General features: G+C 44.9%; 1 protein-coding gene across 1 annotated transcript in view; it reads right to left on the bottom strand.

Annotated features, from left to right (window-relative positions):
- Positions 1–19779, bottom strand: part of adgra3 (adhesion G protein-coupled receptor A3) — a 235787-nt gene extending 216008 nt beyond the window's left edge. The window contains exon 1 of the mRNA XM_068037542.1: positions 18415–19779. Coding sequence (XP_067893643.1) covers positions 18415–18668 — 254 coding nt within the window. The 5' untranslated portion in view covers positions 18669–19779. The remainder of the gene's footprint in view (positions 1–18414) is intronic.
- Positions 19780–22456: the final 2677 nt, after the last annotated feature.

Genomic DNA, 22456 nt, shown 5'->3' with positions numbered 1-22456 from the left:
CTGGTGATCCAAATTGCCAGATTGGACATTTCCACTCAAATTTTGGAAGTAAGTAAAAGGGTATGGAGCAGAATATACTCTCAACAGAGAAAACTACAATGCCAGCATTTGCTAGATGTGTGATATTTTTAAAAAAAAATCAGGATTCAGGAATGATTGAAGATGGAAAGATGATTCACCAAAATGTAATGGAAATTGACCGCTGGAAAATATGGTTAGGTGCAAGAAATTCTAACAACTCTAATCGTTCCATTTAGTGCAGTTGCTTCGGGTACCTGTTACATTCATAATGTCACTGAGCACTCTGCCAGCAAGCAACCTAATGAATTTATTGAAATGACATTAAATTTTCTTTCCACATTGCTCATTTTCTGAACATATCTTGCAACATTTTTGATTACAGAATGAGGGAGCATTTACTTAAAATGTACTTCAACGGCCCTTCAAGCACGAGAAAGCGAGAGAGAGAGGGGGGCGCAGCGAGAGCGGGAGAGAGGGGCGCAGCGAGAGCGGGAGAGAGGGGCGCAGCGAGAGCGGGAGAGAGGGGCGCAGCGAGAGCGGGAGAGAGGGGCGCAGCGAGAGCGGGAGAGAGGGGCGCAGCGAGAGCGGGAGAGAGGGGCGCAGCGAGAGCGGGAGAGAGGGGCGCAGCGAGAGCGGGAGAGAGGGGCGCAGCGAGAGCGGGAGAGGGAGAGAGAGAGAGAGGGGCGCAGAGAGAGAGGGAGAGAGAGAGAGAGAGAGAGGCGCAGAGAGAGAGAGAGAGAGGCGCAGAGAGAGAGAGAGGGGCGCAGAGAGAGAGAGAGAGGGGCGCACAGAGAGAGAGAGAGAGAGAGAGAGGCGCAGAGAGAGAGAGAGAGGGGCGCACAGAGAGAGAGAGAGAGAGAGAGAGAGAGAGAGAGGGGCGCACAGAGAGAGAGAGAGAGAGAGAGAGAGAGGGAGGCGCAGAGAAAGAGAGAGAGAGAGAGAGAGAGAGAGGCGCAGAGAAAGAGAGAGAGAGAGAGAGAGAGGCGCAGAGAGAGAGAGAGAGAGAGAGAGAAAGGCGCAGAGAGAGAGAGAGAGAGAGAGAGAAAGGCGCAGAGAGAGAGAGAGAGAGAGAGAGAGAGAGAGGCGCAGAGAGAGAGAGAGAGGCGCAGAGAGAGAGAGAGAGAGAGAGAGAGGCGCAGAGAGAGAGAGAGAGAGAGAGAGAGAGGCGCAGAGAGAGAGAGAGAGAGAGAGAGAGAGAGGCGCAGAGAGAGAGAGAGAGAGAGAGAGAGAGGCGCAGAGAGAGAGAGAGAGAGAGAGAGAGAGAGGCGCAGAGAGAGAGAGAGAGAGAGAGAGAGAGAGAGGCGCAGAGAGAGAGAGAGAGAGAGAGAGAGAGAGAGAGAGGCGCAGAGAGAGAGAGAGAGAGAGAGAGAGAGGCGCAGAGAGAGAGAGAGAGAGAGAGAGAGCGCGCGGGAGGGGGGCGCAGCGAGAGCGGGAGGGGGGCGCAGCGAGAGCGGGAGGGGGGCGCAGCGAGAGGGGGGGGCGCAGCGAGAGGGGGGGGCGCAGCGAGAGAGGGAGAGCGCAGCGAGAGAGGGAGAGGGGGGCGCAGCGAGAGAGGGAGAGGGGGGCGCAGCGAGAGAGGGAGAGGGGGGCGCAGCGAGAGAGGGAGAGGGGGGCGCAGCGAGAGAGGGAGAGGGGGGCGCAGCGAGAGAGGGAGAGGGGGGCGCAGCGAGAGAGGGAGAGGGGGGCGCAGCGAGAGAGGGAGAGGGGGCGCAGCGAGAGAGGGAGAGAGGGGCGCAGCGAGAGAGGGAGAGAGGGGCGCAGCGAGAGAGGGAGAGAGGGGCGCAGCGAGAGAGGGAGAGAGGGGCGCAGCGAGAGAGGGAGAGAGGGGCGCAGCGAGAGAGGGAGAGAGGGGCGCAGCGAGAGAGGGAGAGAGGGGCGCAGCGAGAGAGGGAGAGAGGGGCGCAGCGAGAGAGGGAGAGAGGGGCGCAGCGAGAGAGGGAGAGAGGGGCGCAGCGAGAGAGGGAGAGAGGGGCGCAGCGAGAGAGGGAGAGAGGGGCGCAGCGAGAGAGGGAGAGAGGGGCGCAGCGAGAGAGGGAGAGAGGGGCGCAGCGAGAGAGGGAGAGAGGGGCGCAGCGAGAGAGGGAGAGAGGGGCCGCAGCGAGAGAGGGAGAGAGGGGCGCAGCGAGAGGGGGAGAGAGGGGCGCAGCGAGAGGGGGAGAGAGGGGGAGAGGGGGCGCAGCAGCTGAGGGGGGCGCAGCGAGAGGGGGGCGCAGCGAGAGGGGGGCGCAGCCGAGAGGGGGCGCAGCGAGAGGGGGGCGCAGCGAGAGGGGGGCGCAGCGAGAGGGGGGCGCAGCGAGAGGGGGGCGCAGCGAGAGGGGGGCGCAGCGAGAGGGGGGGCGCAGCGAGAGGGGGGCGCAGCGAGAGGGGGGCGCAGCGAGAGGGGGGCGCAGCGAGAGGGCGAGAGGCGCAGCGAGAGGGCGAGAGGCGCAGCGAGAGAGCGAGAGGCGCAGCGAGAGAGCGAGAGGCGCAGCGAGAGAGCGAGAGGCGCAGCGAGAGAGCGAGAGGCGCAGCGAGAGAGCGAGAGGCGCAGCGAGAGAGCGAGAGGCGCAGCGAGAGAGCGAGAGGCGCAGCGAGAGAGCGAGAGGCGCAGCGAGAGAGCGAGAGGCGCAGCGAGAGAGCGAGAGGCGCAGCGAGAGAGCGAGAGGCGCAGCGAGAGAGCGAGAGGCGCAGCGAGAGAGCGAGAGGCGCAGCGAGAGAGCGAGAGGCGCAGCGAGAGAGCGAGAGGCAGAGAGGCAGGCAGAGAGAGAGACCGACTGGCTGCCTTGTTGTGGAACGACCTGAAGAGGATCTCCTTAAAGAATTTGTAAGTGATGATTTCCAGAGGAATTGTTGTCACATCACACATGACCAGGGAGGTGTGGTTGTCGCCCAGCAGTGAGGTGTGTTTAGATAATAAAAATGCTGGAAATACTCAGCAGGTCTGGCAGCATCTGTGGAGAGAGTAGCAGAGTTAACGGTTCAGGTCAGTGACCCTTCTTCTGAACTAGCAAATATTAGAAATGTAAAAGGTTCTCAGCAAGTAAAGCGGGGGTGGGGCAAGAGATAAGGAGAATAAGCAAACAGGACAAGGTCCCAGAATAGCTGACCAGAAGGTCGTGGAGCAAAGTCAAACAATATGTTCATGGTGTATTGAAAGACAAAGCATTAGTACAGAGAGGGTGTTAACGGACTGAAAGTTGAACAGCCGCAAGTACAAACATGAAAAAAAACAGTGGGTAAGCAAACTGAACAAACAATGAATTAAATTCAACACAAAAAAGGAAAATGAAAAAAATAACTAAAAATAAATGTAAAATGGGGGGCCCGTCATGCTCTGACGTATGTTTAGATATTGTTCCTGCAGCCGCTGTGTTCTGGTTAAGTTGCAATAAGAACCCACCTTTTCTTTGGATATTGCTTGGTGTCTTGCAAATCTTACAATAGTTCACTTACTAAAGGAAAAAGTATTAGAAGCTGGAAACACTTGGGATATATTTTTCTGAAGACCACCAAATATTACATCGTGCCCTTTTTTTTTTCTGAAGCACACACCAAGAGAGAACAGCTGATCGCCAACCCGGATGGCTGAAGATTCAGACGGAGAGCTGTTAGCAGGACCACAAGAGGTGTTGAAATTCTGAGTATGATAGGCAATTTGGCAGGAGATCTGAGTTTTCAACTAATTTAGCAGTGGGTCAGTCATTACTATTTTAATTTTCCTAGTTTTTGTTGACTCAGAACCCAATAGCGCCACTGGAGGGCCAGCACAATGTAAAACACTGGTTGTGACAGGTGCCAGTGCTGCAAAATGCAGCCCGAAAAAAAAAAATTTAGTTTATGAAAAAAAATCAAACAAGCTGTGTAAAAAAAAACTGCTCTTTCGGTTGAATAATAAACCAAGATGTGTAAACTAAGCAGCTGTGGTCTCTCACTCTTAAAAGGGGCAGGCCTACAAAAAAAAAATACTTGTCTAAAATAAAATAATAGCAGTGTGCCTGTGAAAAAGAAAACCTATGAAAATGTCTTTCAAGTATCCAGTTATGGACTGGAAGGCATATCAGACATAGTGTCTGAATTTAAACTGTTTTGAAATGGTTGGAACTGTGTTTCCTGGATAAAGAAGTGAGTGAACCAGAGAAATAAGCCATAAAAATTAAAGATCACACTGGACGACAAAGGCCTGCAATGGTTCAATACATCAGGAATGTTAGCTGAGGATCAGAAGGACCCCAATAAGCTATGGACAATCCTAGATGAGTAACTCAAGGTGAAGGTCAATTTCCAAGTACATAGGCTTGAGCTTATGACCTACCGGCAAAGGCAAGAGGAATCTATTGATCAGTCAGTTAGCCCAAACCCCAACATCATTGTATATTGTGCAAATGTTTATCTCTTTGGAAAAAAGGGGGAAATTGTGGGACAACCTTAAGAGGGCGGCTTTAAGGAGCTCCAAGTGAAGATCATCAGAGGAGGCAATGTCGCATCGCACATGACTAGAGACTTGAGGGTGCAACCCAAGAAGAGTGAGATGCATTTAGATGTGGCTCCTGCAGTTGTTGCATGTATATACATGTTCTAGTTAAATTTATAATAAAAACCCACGTTTTCTTTAGCTATTGCTTAGAGTCCTATCAATCTAACAATAGTTCTCACACCAAAGGAAGCAGTAATATTACAACTGTCAGCTCCGATACATGTGCAGTTCATCGTGGGTAAAAGACCAGGTATGTCTGTTCCTGCACCCACTTTATCATTGTACCATTTAGTTTATAATGCCTGTCCTCTACCTTCCTTCCAAAATGCATCACTTTACATTTCTCAGCATTTAGATAAGGTAGACAAGGACTAGGCGACACAGATTTAAGGTTTTGGCAAGAGATACAGGGGAAAGGTGAGGAAGACCTTTTTTTACACAGCGAGTGGTAATGGCCTGGCACTTGCTATCTACAAGGATGGTGGAAACAGAGATGATCAACGACGTCAAAAGAAATTGAATGGGCACTTCAGGGAAATAAATGTGCAGGGCCACAGGAATAGAGCTGGGGAATATGACTGATTCGATTGCTCTGCAGAGAGCAGACATAAACTTGATGGGCCAAATGGGCTCCTTCTGTATTATAATGACTATGACGAGACTACAATTTCACAAAATCAAGCAGAGTAACTATCCTCGATATTAATTTCAGAGGCAAGTGCGTTATCTCTGATTTTTGAGTTAACTTTTTTTTTTAAATCTAATGGGGAATGGAATAAAACAAAAATCGTAAGTCCCATTATTATCCATTATAAATTAATTAGGATTTTGCACAGTTATAATTTTATAATTGAATTCTACCGATTACCAAATAGGCTTGTTAAGCATCATGTCTACAGTAAAATAAACAGACCAATGTGCAACCATGCATTCAATACCTTGCACTTTGTGTTGGCATTGTACTGAATGTGCCCCAGTTCACATGACTGAAATTCCTATGAATAATGTCAGTACTTATCGACCAAGTACAAAAGTCTAATCTCATTTCATTGTTTTGTTATATAACCTAATTTACAATGGGACCTGAATAATAGTTATGCAAATGTAAAATAGCCACTTTCTCAATAAACAGTAAATATACTTGTTTAAAGCAATTTAATTCAGATCAGCAATCCCTACTTGGATGCATTGGCTGTGGTGCTTAGATTGGAAATGAAGTGCAACAATTATTAAAACATTTAAATCAATCCACAGTTGTTCATGTGCTCTATGTGGACTTCATCTAAACCCACAACACTGGTCACAAATATTTGGTGCAAGTTTTTTTGCGAAAACCATCTTTTTCCTATTTTTATTTGTTTGTGGGATGTGGGATGTACTGCCTAGGCCAGCATTTATTGCCCATCCCTAATTGCCCTTGAACTGAGTGGTTTGCTGGGTCATTTCCGAGGGCATTGAAGAGTCAACCACATTGCTGTAGGTCTAGAATCACATAGGCCAGACCAGGTAAGGACGGCAGATTTCCTTCTGCCGACAATGGTTTTATGGTCACCATCAGACTAGTGATTAATTCCAGATTTATTAATGGAATTAAAATTTTACTATCTGCTGTGGAACTTGTGTCCCCAGAGCATTAGCTTGGGCTCTAGATTACTAGTCCAGTGACATTACCACTACATTCCCCACACCATTCTTGTTTTCTCAAACAACTGCAAAAAATAAGATGCACACCACAGAAACCAAAAGGGAAAAAGGAGAGAAAAATACCTGTAAAAGTGGGAATCTAATTTTTGAGACAAAAATATATAAATGCACTCCATCAAAGATGCAGGTTCATGCCTGCTGTTCTCAAATAATGCATTCATCATTTCTATCATCTTTGGATTGTACAGTATCAAATGTACCTGAAGCACTTCCTTACACATAGGGGAAAGCAGTGAGGATTTAAAGAAAATATTGGAGGGCTTCCAGCGAAGGGCAGCATCGGCAAAGACCAGAAAATCATAATCACAAAATAAGTGAAGGCCTTTTGACCCTTTCCCTCCAACAGCTATGTGCAATTTATATCATCTTGCACTGAACCAAATTTATTTAATTTCCTGAGAGATGAATGGCCAGACGCAAAAGCTCCAAGATAAACCTCTAAGAAACCTTTCCCTGACCCTCAAAAGTCAATCAAGCACAGATTTCAAAAGCTAAATCAATGCTTACTAGTATGTTGTCACAGCATGTTTCTGGTCCAACAAGGAAAGAAGCACTGTTCAAAGAGTCAAAGGTTATGGTAACGGGAATAGGAAAGCTTCAGTGGGACAAAAAGAAATCCAGTCCAAATTATCTGGGCAGCAATTTAGTAAACAAAATATGGATCAACAGTGGGAAATCTTCAAATACAAGATGGATAAACTACAAATTAGATAGACTGTATTCCTAAAAGACAAAAGAGAAAGTGCATCAAAGGATAGGTAAACTGAATAAACATGGATAATCTGAAACTAAACCAAAACGTTAAAAGACTGATAAGACGAGAGCCAACAATGCTGAAGAAAGTCTAATAGGGAGGTGAAATGTGCAATAAGGGGAAAAAAAATAGACAGATAAAAAACAGATAAAAAGAAAATAAGGAACATATAGGCATTATATTAAATACAAAATAGTTAACGAGAGGGTAGGACCACTCGGGGATCAAGTGGAAAATCTAGTGGTGGAAGATGAAGATATGGTGGAGATAATTGTTATGACCAGGTGAGAAAGGTATCTACGGGTCCCATTCAGCCTTCACCTGGTCTTACTGCAACAGGATATAATTTTTTAAACGCAATTTTGAGCTCCCCCTTGGTGAATCCTTATTCACTGCTTTCCAATTATATGGCAAAGAAACTAGCACAAACAGGGTCTTAGATTTAAAGAAAAGTGAAATTTATTTTTTAAAAAACTTAAACTCTAATTCGGTTAACGCCTACGAATACAGGACGCGCCCACGCTAGCATGCATATGCGATACACATATGCAAATAGGGACAGAAAAAAGAAAAATAAGGTTAAAATGTTTGAGGCGATCTTGGAAGGGGATTTGTTACGGTGCTTCAAGCTCGCTGTAGAGTCCTTACGTAGGTTGATCTTGCTTTTCATTGGGGCCCAGTATTCTTCTTAAACCTTGTTCACTATAGGAGACTTCTCTCTCTTGGGGTTCATGTGTCTTCAATGGATTCCGAAGCTGGTGAGAAAGAGATGGGAGCCGACAGGAGAGAAATGTTCTCAGTCCAGGAGCACAGATCTTTCTGCCAGTTCGAAACAAAGTGGCAAGTTCAAATTCAAAAAACTCAGGTAGCCCAGCAGGTTAGTCACGTGACTGGCTGATGTGACCACGTCAGTGTGTGTATTCGGCCATCTTAGCAGTCAACCTGGAATGTTAACTCCTCCACCTTCAATGTATGGTAATCAAAAGACCATTGTGGATTGAATGTGTCCAGGATTGGGCTTCTGTCCCTTTTAAGCACTGTCTGTAAATATGCAAATGTCTTTCCAGTCAAGGGTCTGCTGTTTTTTTTTAAAATAGCAAGTTCTTTCCTTACTCTAGTAACAGTTTAAAATCAATGTTCATATGGCAAAATTAATATGTCACATTCTTGGCAGGTGGGGCCCTGCATGATACCTCCACACCCAGGGGGATTGAAATGCCATTTGAGATGCACATTTCACTAAAAGGTCAAGAGAAAAGATAAAGAAATAAAAACTATGCATTTCTCTCATTCATAAATCTGAAAGATTATTAAAATTGCCTGTCTTTTCTTGGTGGCAGTGCTACTTTAATTGCCCCCTTTTTGCATCCCAGTAACCATGTGGTTCTTTGGGGAAGTATTTCTTCAGTTCACCCCTTCCCATGACTACCTAGAGCCTTTGTTCCTGCTGAGGTAATTTTTTTTTCAGGAGAGTTAGGAGTGGGTGGGTATATCCTGAACACTCAGCGCTCTGCTGAATCATGCAAAGGCTTTTGATTTCAGGGGATGAGTGGCTCCCTTTTTCTCTGACTACGAGGGAGGATTCTTAGTTAATCGCCCCGTTGTTCTCTGGGACACCCCTGCCGGCAGGTATTTGTGCAGACTCGACTGCACTCTCCTGTGGCACTTCGACTAGGTGAGGCATCACCCTCACGGTTTCTGTGCCCCTTAGAGGTCTCTCTGTCTCTGCAGGTTCATGTAAATGCTGGTAGCAACTCTGGTGGGGTGGCTCTAGAGTTTGCATTTATGTAGGAGGATGTTCGGTCTAACTTTTCAAATTTTTTGGGGTTGGCTGACCAGACAATCGGGATTTTCATCCGGGATTCCTCCCGGACTTCCTTTAACCTGCCCTCTTGGTCACTTATTCCCCTTTCCCTGTCTAACTTTTTTCCAGCTATGTGCCTGCCTGTCCCCTTTTGTTGTCGGCAGGGGTCACTTACAGTTCACCAGCCCTCTGCTGGAGGGTCTTGCTGACACTGATATAGGACCTAGGGGTGTAGGTTTCACTGTAGGTTGGGGTTTCTCCTCAACCTGGCACATGTGGCAACTCCTGCAGTACTCCACCACATCTTTGTGGAGATTTGGGCAGTCAAACTGCTGTTTTATGCGGGCTTTGGTCTTTCATATACTGGCATGTACAGCCATTGTAGTCTCGTGGGCCCTTATTATTTCACTCCAGTATCTCTGCAGCACCACTAACTGGTGAACTACTGTCCACTCCTTGTTCTCAGGTCTGTGAGGAGAACTCCATTTCCTCATCAGTACCTCATTCTTTAAATAGCAGCAATCAGGGATTCCCTCTGCTTCACTTTCAGACTGAGTAGCCTGTACCAACTCTCGCAATACTGGTCGGCTCACTGAGCCTCACCTAGGAAAAATCCATTTAATTCATTCCGGGGTCTAATAAATTTCCAAAGTCTCAGACAGACAGAACTGGTCATTTGCCTACAGTGCCAATTCAGTCTCCTCTGGGGAAGCTTGTTTGCTCATGGCCCGATTCATTACACATTCAGGCAATCTGCAGGGAACCGTCTCCTGCCACGGCCCTGCCTCTCTGACCTCCTGCGGTCTTTCTTTCACTACTGCGGTGGGGGGGCTAACCACCTTCACCCCCACCAGTTCATTATCCAGGAGCGGGTTAACTCAGTCCACAAGTAAACTAGGGACAATCCCTACAGTCAACATTCCCGAAACTAGGTCGCACTCCAGGTGCACCCAATGTACAGGTACATACACTGCCCTCCAATACCATTCAACACCATTTTGGTGCTCACTGCACTCTCTGAGGGAAAGGTCAGGCCTTTACCCAGTAAGAGGGATCTAGTAGCCTATGTCCCTGAGAATTACTATGGTCTTGTTTGCTCCACTCCAGGAGTATGGGGTTACTTTTCCTTCAGACACAAGACCCAAATAACCTTCAGGAATCCTACTAACTTTTCCTGCACTTGCAGCCATAAGCTTCCTGTGTATCACTCTTACTGCAGTTAAAGCCACAACTTGTTCTGCTGCGCTTTCCATTAGGTTCCCCACCTCTCCCCCCACCCCCACATCTTCACTGAGCAGGGGTGCCTTGATTAACCCTACCAGTTTCCCCTTTAGTTTCCAGCAGTCAGCTTTTCGATGGAATTGGTGTAGGATTAGTGTAGATAGGTGGCTGATGGTCGGCACAGACTCGGTGGGCCGAAGGGCCTGTTTCAGTGCTGTATCTCTAAATAAAAATAAAATGCCTAGCTTTATTGCAATGGAAGCACACAGGTCTCCAGGTCTCACTCTTGCTCACAGTACCTTCCTTTTTGGCTGGAGGAGGGCTCCCTATGTCTCCTGCTTTCCTTTCTGTCCCAGGACTGCTATCACCTTCCCACCCTTTGTCCTTTTCAGATTTATGGGGATGATTAGGAAAGGTTCTCCCCTGGGAAATTGACATAAATTAAAACAAACTCATCAGTCAGAACGGCTGCTTGCCGGGCTCTCTGAACCTGCTGCTCCTCTACATGGGTCTTTATGGAGAGTGTTTTTAAATTCCTGTAACAGAACTACTTCCCCGAGATTCTCATAGCTGAGCTGTACTTGAAGAGCTCTCAGGCACTGGTCAAAAGCCAGCTGCATACTTCTTTCAAACTCCAGATAAGCTTGATTGGCGTCCTCCTGGAGGGTTCTAAACTTTTGGCGATAGGCTTCGGGTACTAATTCATATACCCTGAGGATAGCATTTTTGGTCAGTTCATAATTTGATGAACTCTCATCTGGCAACAGGGAATAAACCTCATGGGCTTTTCCCAGTTAGCTTGCTTTGTAGTAAAAGAGACCAGGTCTCAGCTGGCCATTTTAGCTGCCTTGCCAGTTTTGCCAGACACAAAAAATGCCTCCATATCTTCATTGAATTCTGGGGATTAGGTGAGCTAGCTTTAACAATTCTGAACCCAGCCCTGAATTACGCTCCGCCATATTGGCCATACTTTCAGTGGGGTTACTCCGTTGCCAATTAGTTAACTCAAGCCGCTTCAACTCTCTTTCTTCACGTTCTTTCTGGAATATTCTTTCTCTCTTGTTCCTGTCTCTCTCCTGCCTTTCATTTTCTTCATGTTCATTCTGGAAGGCTCCTTCTCCCTTTCCTGCCTCCCTCTCTCTTTCTTCTTATTCAAGTTTCCTCTGTTCCAATTGTATCGTTACTAACAATACCCTGTCAGATTCTGCTTCTATGCCTGTTTCTGCTTCTTCAGATTCAAGGGAAAAATGGTTGGCCACTAGCCTTAGGAGTTCAGACTTCCTAGCCTTGCCATGTACAGTGATCCCACACTGCTCACCCATTTTTCTCAGCTCCTCCATAGACAGTGCCTTTAACTTATCCCAAGTTACTTTACTTGGAGAGCTACTAGCTCCAGTTGCAGACATGATAGTATTCAATCACACACAACCACAAGAAAACCTGTGTTAAAATCTTGCTTTTTTTTTTGATAGTGGGAAGCCAAATCATTCCCTTCCAATTTCTCGTTCGTCTGTGGGTCAATCCCGGACGCTAGCTTCCCAAATTTCTGTTACGAGCAGGTGAGAAAGGTGTCTGGGGGGGGGGTCCCTTTCAGCCTTCACCTGGTTTTACTGTAACAGGGCTTCATTTTTAAATACACTATGTTTTGAGCTCCCCCTTGGTGAATCCTTATTCACCGCTTTCCAAATTATAAGGCAAAGAAACAAGCACAAACAAGCTTTCTTTGTTTTAATAAATTTCACTTTTCTTTAAACCTAATGAATTCTAATTGAGTTAACGCCTACGGATACAGGACGCGCCCACGCTAGCATGCATACACGATACACACATGCAAAGAGAGACAGAAAAGAAAAATAAGGTTAAAATGTTTGAGGCGATCTTGGAAGGGGATTTGTTACTGTGCTTCAAGCTCGCTGTAGAGTCCTTACGTAGGTTGACCTTGCTTTTCATTGGGGCCCAGTATTCTTCTTAAACCTTGTTCGGTGTAGGAGACTTTTCTCTCTTGGGGTTCATGTGTTTTCAACAGATTCCAAAGCTGGTGAGAAAGAGATAGGAGCCGACAGGAGAGAGATGCTCTCAGTCTTGGAGCACAGAGCTTTCTGCCAGGTCGAAACGCTGTGGCAAATTCAAATAACTCAGGGGGCCCAGCAGGTTAGTCATGTGACTAGCTGATGTAACCACATCCGTTTGTGTATTCGGCCATCTTAGCCGTCAACCTGAAATGCTAGTTCCTCCACCTTCAACGTCTGGTAATCAAAAGTCCATTGTGGATTGAATGTCTCAGGGAATGGTCTTTTGTACCTTTTAAGCACCGTATGTAAATGTTTTTCCAGTCAAGGGTCTTTTTTTTCAAAAAAGCAAGTTCTTTCTTTACTCCAGTAACAGTTTAAAATTAATCATGTGGTAAAATTAATATGCCTCATTCTTGGCAGGTGGGGCCCTGCATGACATAGTAAATAAATATGTAGCATCAGGTTTTACAAATTGTTTTTTTTAAATCCCTCCACGAGACCTCAAATATTCTGCAATCTATGTCACTGTTTCAACCACAGACCTTTTTACTTTTGGCTGCTATCCATTTTTTCTACAATGCCCTTCATCCTGGCATCAGGTAGGCAACATACCATGCAGATGTCCCAGTCACTACCAAAATAAAAAAAAAATGGCTGCCGAAACCCCCGACTAGAGAATCTCCCATTATTACCATTCTGCTATAGTCTACCTGCCTCGCAGTTTCCCGTTTCTCTAAAGTAGTCCCATGTCCAACGGTGCCATAATGTTGCTCAGGACCAGCCTCCACTTATTCACTTTCATTGTCCAGCTCATAGTTGTCAGCCACTCTGTATCTGTTGGACAGTTCCAGCAGCTCTGGTTCCCTGCATCTGAGAGTCCAATCTTCTTCTGTTGCTCCTTTGAATGATCACTCAGTTTTCTGTTTCTGAATTGTCTGTCAGAACTATCTAGCAACCTTTTTGGTAACTGTATTCTGGAGAGTATATTCCAAAAATCCCTCATGCTGTCTGATGCTGTAAAATATGACCAATTGTTGCTCAATCACAAAGGTCCTCTAGTCCAGAGAATTAATTTTCCAATGCATAGTGCCACTGTGCTTCACCTGGATATGCCAAGAATCCATTATGGTCCATATATCACACTACACGCATATCACAAGTGGTCCTTGCACCACCATTCTTCCATGTCTAACATAGATAGTATTGGCCTGAACTCCTCTTCACACATCTTGCAAGAATTAAACTTTTACTTTATGGAAACTTTAATTATAAAAAAAAGCCAGGCCAATTATGCCTCAATGCTGAACTCACTAATTCTTCTCGACTGCCTGTTGCACCTTAAGCAAAAGTTTACCAGACAGATGTGACATTCATTGTGTTAGTTTGGGTTGGATTTATAACAAGATCCCAGCGGCGAGAGGCCTGCGTTTAACCCACCCATCTTATTGAAATGTATAAAATTCTTAGAGGGCTTGACAGGGTAGATGTTGAGTGGCTGTTTCCCCGAGATAGAGGGTCTAGAACCAAAAATCCTGATGTCAGGATAAGGAGACAGCCATTTAGGACGGAGATGGGAGAAATTTTTTCACTCAGAGGGTTGGCTTGATTTTAAAATTCTCATCTTTGTTTTCAAATCCCTCCATGGCCTCACCCCTCCCCATCTCTGATCCCCTCCAGCCCCACAACCCTCTTAGATATCTGTGCTCCTCTAATTCTGGTCTCTTGCGCATCCCTGATTTTAATCGTTCCACCATGGTGGTTGCGGCTTCAGTTGCCTAGGCCCCAAGCTCTTGAATATCCTTCCAACACCTCTCCGCTTCTCCACCTCGCTTTCCTCCTTTATACCACCTCTTAAAATCTACCTCTACCCAAGCTTTTGGTCACTGAATATTTCCTTTTGTGGGTTGGTGTCATACTTTGTTATATAACGCTCTTATGAAGCACCTTGGGATGTTTTATTATGTTAAAGCTGCGATATGAATGATTTGTTGTTGGTTGTGAATCTTTAGAATTCTCTGCCCCAGAGGGCAGCGATGTTCACTCAATGAGTATATTCAAGCCTGAGATTGATAAATTTTTGGGCACCAAGCAAATCAAGGCATCTGGGGACAGGGCAAGAAAAGAGAGGGTTAATGTAAAAGTTCAGGCCATGAATGACGAAGTAGGCTCAAGGGCCTGTTCCTACTCCTCTTTACGTTCTTATCCAGAAAGATAAATACAGATTAGTAGAATGGTCACTAAAGTGACAGATGAAACTGAATGGGATCATGGGTGAAATATTTTATTTTGGGAGGAACACAAGGAATGGGTGCATGTACTCAATGGAAAGACATTTCAGTAGACAAAGATACAAGGCTACGGAGAGTCAGGCTGTGGAATTCATTCTGGCTAGGTCTACTGATATGACAGGAAGAATATCTTTCTTTTGTGCTTTAAGCTTCTATGGTTCTATCCCTTACATTACCCAGTGCCTCAATGTAGCACTGTGAGAACTGCACTGAAGAGCAGCACTCTCCACCAGTTGATCTCAGAGATCACAATACTAAAAAGAAACTTAGACCAGTTATGTTCCAGTACTTGCTAATATGCTATTTTAATTGTGCTTATCACCTGGTTATTTTTTTTCTTCCCTACAACTTCTCGATCTAACTTAGTGATTGTAATACATGTATTTCAAGTCATGAACTCTCCAGAGGGTCTCCAAATGAAAATACTAAGACTTTATATAGTCAAATTTCCTTGTATATTTTTGTAAATAAGACTATGACATAAACTGAGCACACTTTCAAATTGTTTCAATGAAGCTTTGTATGGCATAAATCATTGTCTTATACTTGTAAGTATATGCAAGCAGATATGTACACACCCCAATATTTGATACATCTTGGCAATATTTCCACACTATATTATCCTTTCAGTACAAAGTCAAACTCACTTACACCCAGTCTTTATCCAGCTCCAACACATCTGCTCAAGTCTAAAATTCCTTTCAATAGCACCTTTATCTGCAGATCTTTCGTTCCCACACTTGGGTATCATCTGCTAACAAAATCCTCAGAACACCACTGAACTAGAACAATTCCCATTGACTAATCACAGCCTCCTATTATCTAACCAGATAACAACCTTTTCCTTAGCTTTAAGTCTGTTGTGAAGAACACTGTCAAATGTTATTGAAAGCAAGCAGACATCAACCACATTGCATTTTCTGTTATTGTATGAAAACAAATATTTTCATGGAAGCTTTGTTCGAAATTCAATCTTTAGAGTGCCTCGCAAATGAAGTGGCCCGAAAGACCCAATGAGTTCAAAGTACAGTACAGTACAGATGTTAAATCCACCTAAACTAGAATTTGGTTTATTCAATTGAGCAGCTTAAGTGGGTGGTTTCTACTATAACCATGGTTCCAGATAAAATATGACTTATGTCTGATAAAAATTTTGACAAAGTCTAAGATTATAAGTTTCACAAAATATTTAGATTGTATTAGCATTTTCTCAAAGGATAAATTGCAAGCCAATGAAAATATTAGTCAATTTTATTTAATAGCACAGAATAATTTTCCTATTAAACTAAAATAGATTTGATTGTGGAAAAAAATGCATATTCTAAACACACAGAAATTAGATCATTTTAAAGTAATTGCAATCCTAATGTATACTAACATAGGCTGTCCTATTTCATTGAGTACCCAGAAAAAAACATGCATACTTTAAAGATTACTTTACCATATCCTTCTCATGATCTTTTAATCCTACATGCTCTCCTGGACAGCAAAATTACTCAATTATACCAGAATAGTCCTCTGCCATTTACTTACAGCTGCAGTATCCTAAACGGTTGCTTTAAGCGCTAGAGAAAAACAATGTCGCCACCAAAATTTAGAAACTAATTGATAACCAGTTCCTAACAGCTGCAGATCAAAACACACAATTCAATTTGTTTCTGTCTCATCTTATACATCATTTACATAACCTGGTACAATCTCCACTATGCAGACACTTTACATGACCTGTCAGAGTTCTGATACTTCACCACCCTATTTGTGCATTTTGTACCAGCACAGCAAGATCAAAGCAGTATGCCTGATTGGACACAGCCAACCTTCTAATCATCTCCAGACTACAGATGACAAATATATCATTTCTCCAGGTCTTTGCAGTTATTAAATCAAAGAACTCCAACAATAAATGCTGCACTCACAATTACAAGTGCCTTCAAAAGAATCATGTTAGAGAAAAATAAAATTCCCAAATCCCAATACTATTGCAACATGGACTTTGAATGTTCTAACCAGAACATCTTTTGATATTTGCCTACCCGCAATTGCTGGTACACACATCCATCCAGCATATTTACTGACTCAAAAAGAAGTCACTGGACTGGACACTAAGAAAATAACATTCAAATCACATCTTTAAATATGAACAAAGTTCTTGGAGCTCTGAAATCCTCATTCTCTCCTCATGCTGGACCATGCACCTCCAGGCCAAAGCTCTGCTGATGCCACTCTTAGACAAGCACTAGCAGCATGCAGGAAATTGTCTTTCCCTGGTACAGCTCAGATCATGAACTGAACAAGCATGGGAGAAAAAAAAAATACAAAAAGACTGCACTAACTAAACATCTTGAATAGTGCCCCGATACATAACATACATGACTACATAAAACATCTCAGTTTCAAGTCAAAATTTTGTGATGAAAAATAAATTGTATTCAGTTATTTGATATCTTTTTCTTGTATTGGATTCCAGTGTCAGGATGCCATAATGGAAAGTTGGAGGAACTGAGATTTGATGTCCCAAATGGCCTTTTCCAGATCTTGATGTTTCTTATGCTTATATTTGTAAGATTGGTATTATATTCCAAAGAATGCAACTGGGACATTTAATAACCACATAAAAATCCCATGCTCTAAACAATTTCTCTTTAACAGGCATATCAGTGGTATATTTAGTTTATCCTATGTTATTTCAGCTGCACAAGTAAGTTTCAATGCAGATTTTTCCAATTACCTACTAGCAGTTTGCTGCATTGTTTTTATATAAAAAGAAAAGCATTCCCCAGCTTTTCCTCACCATATTAGAGCATCACATTGATTGCTGTTGCCTGAAGCACGAGTCTACAGAGCCGTCAAAGTATGGTTGGACATAATCAAAGAGAATACTCATTTTAAAGTTAAATCATGTGAAAGAAAACTTCATTCAACATCATGAACAGCCTATCACATTAAAGAACTGTTTACATATTTTATTCCACATTCATACTGCGCATAGAGAATTGGTGCAAAGCAATTCCAGCTTCATAACAATGTTAAACTTGTACAGTGAGAATTGGGGTGTCAAGGCCCAAAGTGAAGTGCAACAAGTCAAATTCAGGCCTCACTCACGCTATAACTGCAGCATCAGTGTAAGACCGAACAGCTACACACCAACATTGCAGTTATTGTTATTTAATGGTGCACTCACTTCACAACATATAGCACAGTATCAGTAAACAAAAGTCTGCAGCAACAGCTCTCCAAAGCAGTTAGTAGCCATTATCAATATGTAGAAGTTATCTGGAAAATAAAATGCTATATAAATACTAGTTATCATTGTGCAGACTAAGACGGAGTCAATGAAAATGTGAATTCAATTAGTGCTAGGGACTCGATATTACAGAATACACAACACATGCATGTTGTCTGGAATATGTAGAGTCCCTTTAATGCAGAAGGCAGATGGAGGTGCTTCTTTAAGCAACAGCTTTTTTGATGAATATTTTAGTTTTAAAAAGTGCCTAGTTTTCCTAGATTACAAACTAGTGCATCAACTTGCATATTTTGCTTTTATTTTAGTGCATATCTATAGTTGGGTAATTGCAGTGTACGCACCCCCCCACCACCCTCCCAAAAAAATCTTCCAATGAGAATCTGGTAAACTACAAATTGTAAACAAACATATGGTAGTGAAGGGAATATGTAATTAGAATGCTTACTCGGTGTGGGTTACGAAAGTACCCTGGGGAAGAAAATAGTTACAATTTTTTACAAGTGCAAATTGCACCATTCCAGGCTATCTCTAGTGTCTTCATTTTGATCCGTCAAGTAATATGGGGAAAGAACAGGGGTGTTGGATTGATTGGATAGCTCTACCAAAGAGCCGGCACAGGTACGATGGGCTGAATGGCCTCCTTCTGTGCTGTAATCATTTTATGATTCTAATGCGTGTATGCTTTTGGAGCATCTGCAAAACACTACAATCGTTGAGAAGTTACTGTCCCTTAACTAATAAGCATTTGGTCTTTAACAATTATATGGGCTTCCGAATTTTGCAATTATCATTTTAAAATGGCCCAAAACAATACAGCTTTTTCTGTTAACTTCGCCACAACGTCAATCGTTTAGGATACAAAGTACCGCTGCCCACTTCTTTGTAGAGGTTATGAATACGTAATACTTACAAAGTAACTGTCCTGTTGGGGAGGGTGTCTGGTGGGAAAACCTCAGTCAGCTCCAGGTTGGTACACACCACTTTCCTGTCTGCTGTTCGAGGGACTGGCGTGGCTGCCGGGGAGGAGGAAGAGACTTTCCCGGCGTTTTTTGGACGTTCATCCAAGCGTTTACAGCCACTTGGAACCGAAATACAACCACCGACCACCAACAATAAAACCACCCCTGACAACTCCACACACACGCCGGCGATATGAGATTTCATTTTCTGTATATAGTTACAAACTTCAGTCGTCGTAAATCCCAGTAAAAGGAGCAAACTTTCCTGAGGTTTATGTTTTGTTTAAAAAAAAAATGGAAAGCCCGTCCACCAGGGCCTGCGATACACAATTCTCCATTCAAAGCCTGAACTGCAAACGGGGTCCACAATTTTCACCCACACGGTTTGCAAAACTTAAACGTTCCTGAAAGCACGGTCGGTGGGCTCCTTTTCTTCAATCGGCTTCATGTTTTTTTTTTCCCCCCTCTCTCCCCCTCAATGCCGGTTCCCAACTGGAATCAAGTCTCCATCTCTTTGTGTCGTTCGGTACGAACAGCAGCTTCTTCACTGGTAACATCCAGCAGAGAAACCTCGAGAGATAGACGGGGGAGGGGGTTGCAGGTCAGACGGAGGAGTGTGACCGCCCCAGCACCGCACACAGTGACAGAGAGACGGACAGGTCAGCAGGAAAGCAGCAACTGCCGAGCACAGCAGCCGCCCGCACACCAACAGCGCGCTCGCTCAACACCACCAGCTCCCAGCAGCACAAACACTGCAGACACACAAAGAAATCCCGATCCTTCCCACATTGGTCTTCACACACCCCCGCCCCCCTCTCTTACTAACGAATCTCCAGGGAGGGAGACCCGCAGCTCCAGTCGGAGCCCGAACTTAATCCCTTTGCTAAAATAAATAGTTTGAAAAGAGCCAAAGTCAGAAAACGTCTTGAAGCGTGTGCACTTTAAACTTTGCGTCGCTTCGGCGGAAAACTGGGAGTGAAAGGCACACGCTCAATTTAGTTTTGCTTTGGAGTTTTGTTTTTCTTTCGGGGATCTTCTTGAGGAAGATGGGAATTTTGATTGTTTCCCCCACCCCCGGATCAGTGCGGGCAGTTTCGTAGTTTTTGTTTTGCTGCTTGTGTGTCCGCACTCGTCTTGTTCCTCCATGGAGGTCGATCCTGAAAAGTTGCCGTCAGTCCAAACCCTGCTTCCGACCTGCTACCTCCATATTGAACCGCTTCCAGCACGTCATCCTCCCCAGTCAGAGTGGACACTACTCCTCGGTCAGTGGGTCACAGAGACTCAATAGGCGCACTTTATTCAGGGAATGTGTTACAACACCTGTGGGAGAATGAGATCAACATGACTGGAAAGTTTCCCAGTTTCACCACTGTGAAGTGCCGCGAGTCAAGCGTTGTTTCCATGTTGGAGCACAGTGAGAAATCCCGCTGGTTAACTGCGGGCAGACCGCAGATTTGTGGATTGAGTCAACAAGTTCCTTCCTCCAGCATTTTAAAAGTTTCAATGAAATTGTGGCCATGCTGCACGTTCCAACATTGCAACCACGACCACACTTCAAAACTAAAAGCAAAATACTGCGGATGCAGGAAATCTGCAATAAAAACAGAAAATGTTGGAAATACTTCTTTCCTCTTAGGCAGTCCCTCGGGAACAAGGATGACTTTCTTCCACCCCAGGGTTATGGGTCCTTAGGTGACTGAATAGTCCAATTCTGGATCCGCACACTCTGCCATAGGTGGGGCAGGTAGTGTTTGATGAGGTGAGTGAATGGGATGCTCAAAATTCCAAACACTCCTTCTGCTGTTTGCACTTGGTCGCTGCCTGGGCATGTGGACCGATGCGTGGGAATCTCTTGCCCGAGACCGGTCAAAATGGAGAAGAAGCATCTGCAGAGCAGCATAGATTTTGTCATAGGTGTTAGCGCATTCAATGTTCTGGTGCTACACCCAGCCCACAGCCAAAGCCATCCAAGTGGTGAAAGTCACATTCAGCCCTGACTCCATTAGGTGTGCCGAGGAGACACAGGAATGCGGAGGGATTGTGCTTGATTTTATCCCATTCGGGTGAAATTCCTTATTGGCGCACAACCCCAAAATCTTCCTCAGGAACTCGTGCCACACAACTTGAACTCTCACAGAACCCTTTGTGCCATTCCACTCAATGCAGAGGAGTTTCATGTACAGGCTGCTCCTGCACACTCTCGACTCACTTGTCCTCGTCTTCAATCTGGCTTGTCATCTTGCAGTCCAGCAGAGGCCGGAGGAGGGGGGGTCCCAAATGTAGAGCTATCTACACAGGAGTCCTCCTCTGCACTACTGGGGATCTGCAGTGTAGAGTGTTGCACAAAGCAATTGTGTGCAATAGTTTTTGAAGTACCTTTATGATCTTTTGCAGCCTAAAGGAGTCCACTGCACATGTCGGTGTTCATTACAAGAGGTTGTAGCCCCATTTGATTATCTAAAGGGGCTACTCCTCTGATTCTGGCATGAAGTTTGGGCCACGCTCCAAATCTTTGACCACCCAGTGTGGGGGGTGCATAAGTCAGTGGATCTTCTTTTGAGCCTGCTCCTGGGCCTTGTTAAGACAGCAATCTAAAGGTCTAGGATGGGCGCAGCTCATCGGGGGAGTCGCTGTGACTCTCTTCTGTGGCATTGTTCATGCCCGACTGGCCCTGGAGAGGGAGCATGCAATTTCCACTGGTGCACTTGAGGTCTTCTACAAGGAGTGGGAACCACAAGGTATAGCTTGTATCCTGGAAGCTCACAATAACTACCATTTCTGGTGCCCTGGATGGGCACTTGCTTTAATACTTTTGATTTCTGTCCAATGGCACTGGGGCTACTCAGTGTTACTGTTTCAAATGCACTAAAGAAAAAGCTACTGGTGTATGGGGCTTATTCAGGACAGTAAAACAGTTTTGTGCTTCCTAAATTGAATGTGTCTGTTCCAGCTATTGGGGAGCATATGAAATTATATGGCCTGAAAAGACTGATGTCCATCTGGATATTCTCAAAATCAATTCCTCTCAGTTACTCATTCCCTCTAATATCTACCCATTTCTCCCTTAATATTTTCCACACACTCCACCTCCCTGGGCAATCTGTTTCACATGCTCACCACCTTCTCTGTAAAGTAGTTAAATTTAAACAATCTGTGCACCTTCCCTTCTCTTAACTTGAACCTTTGTTCTGTAGCTGTCATCATTTGTCCTTTAATATTGAAGAAAACAGATGAAATATTATCTTATTTATCGCATCTGGAGTATTGTGTACAGTTTTGGTCTCCTTACCGAAAGAAGGATATACTTTCCAAAGTCATGAGAGCAGGGGGGATGTTGCAATGGCCAGCAACCAGAAGCTCGGGGTCATGCTTACGGACTGAGCGGAGGTGTTCCGCAAAGCGGTCACCCAATCTGCGTTTGGTCTCCCCAATGTAGAGGAGACCACATTGTGATCAGCCATTACAGTACACTAAATTGAAAGCAGTGCAAGTAAATCACTGCTTCACCTGAAAGGTGTGTTTGGGGCCTTGGATAGTGAGGAGAGAGGAAGTAAATGGGCAGGTATTACACCTCCTGCGATTGCAGGGGAAGGTGCCGTGGGAAGGGGACAAGGTGGTGGGGGTAATGGAGGAGTGGACGAGGGTGTCGCAGAGGGAACAATCCCTTTGGAATGCTGACAGGGGAAGGGAGGGGAAGATACGTTTGGTAGTGACATCACGCTGCATGTGGCTGAAATGGCAGAGGATGATCCTTTGAATCTGGAGGTTGGTGAGGACAAGGGGAACCCTGTCGAGGTTCTAGGAGGGAGGGGAAGGGGTGGGGGTAGAAGTGCGGGAAATGGACCGGACACGGTTGAGGGCCCTGTCAACGACAGTTGGTGGGTGGGGGGGGGGGGGGGGGAATCCTCGGTTGAGGAAAAAGGAAGACACATCAGAAGCACGTGGAAGGTTGCATCATCAGAGCAGATGCATCGGAGATGGAGAAACTGGGTG

Source organism: Heterodontus francisci, chromosome 1 (genome assembly GCF_036365525.1).
Source record: "Heterodontus francisci isolate sHetFra1 chromosome 1, sHetFra1.hap1, whole genome shotgun sequence".
In the NCBI taxonomy this organism is placed as follows: domain Eukaryota; kingdom Metazoa; phylum Chordata; class Chondrichthyes; order Heterodontiformes; family Heterodontidae; genus Heterodontus; species Heterodontus francisci.
This window is presented reverse-complemented; position numbering and strand designations above follow the sequence as displayed.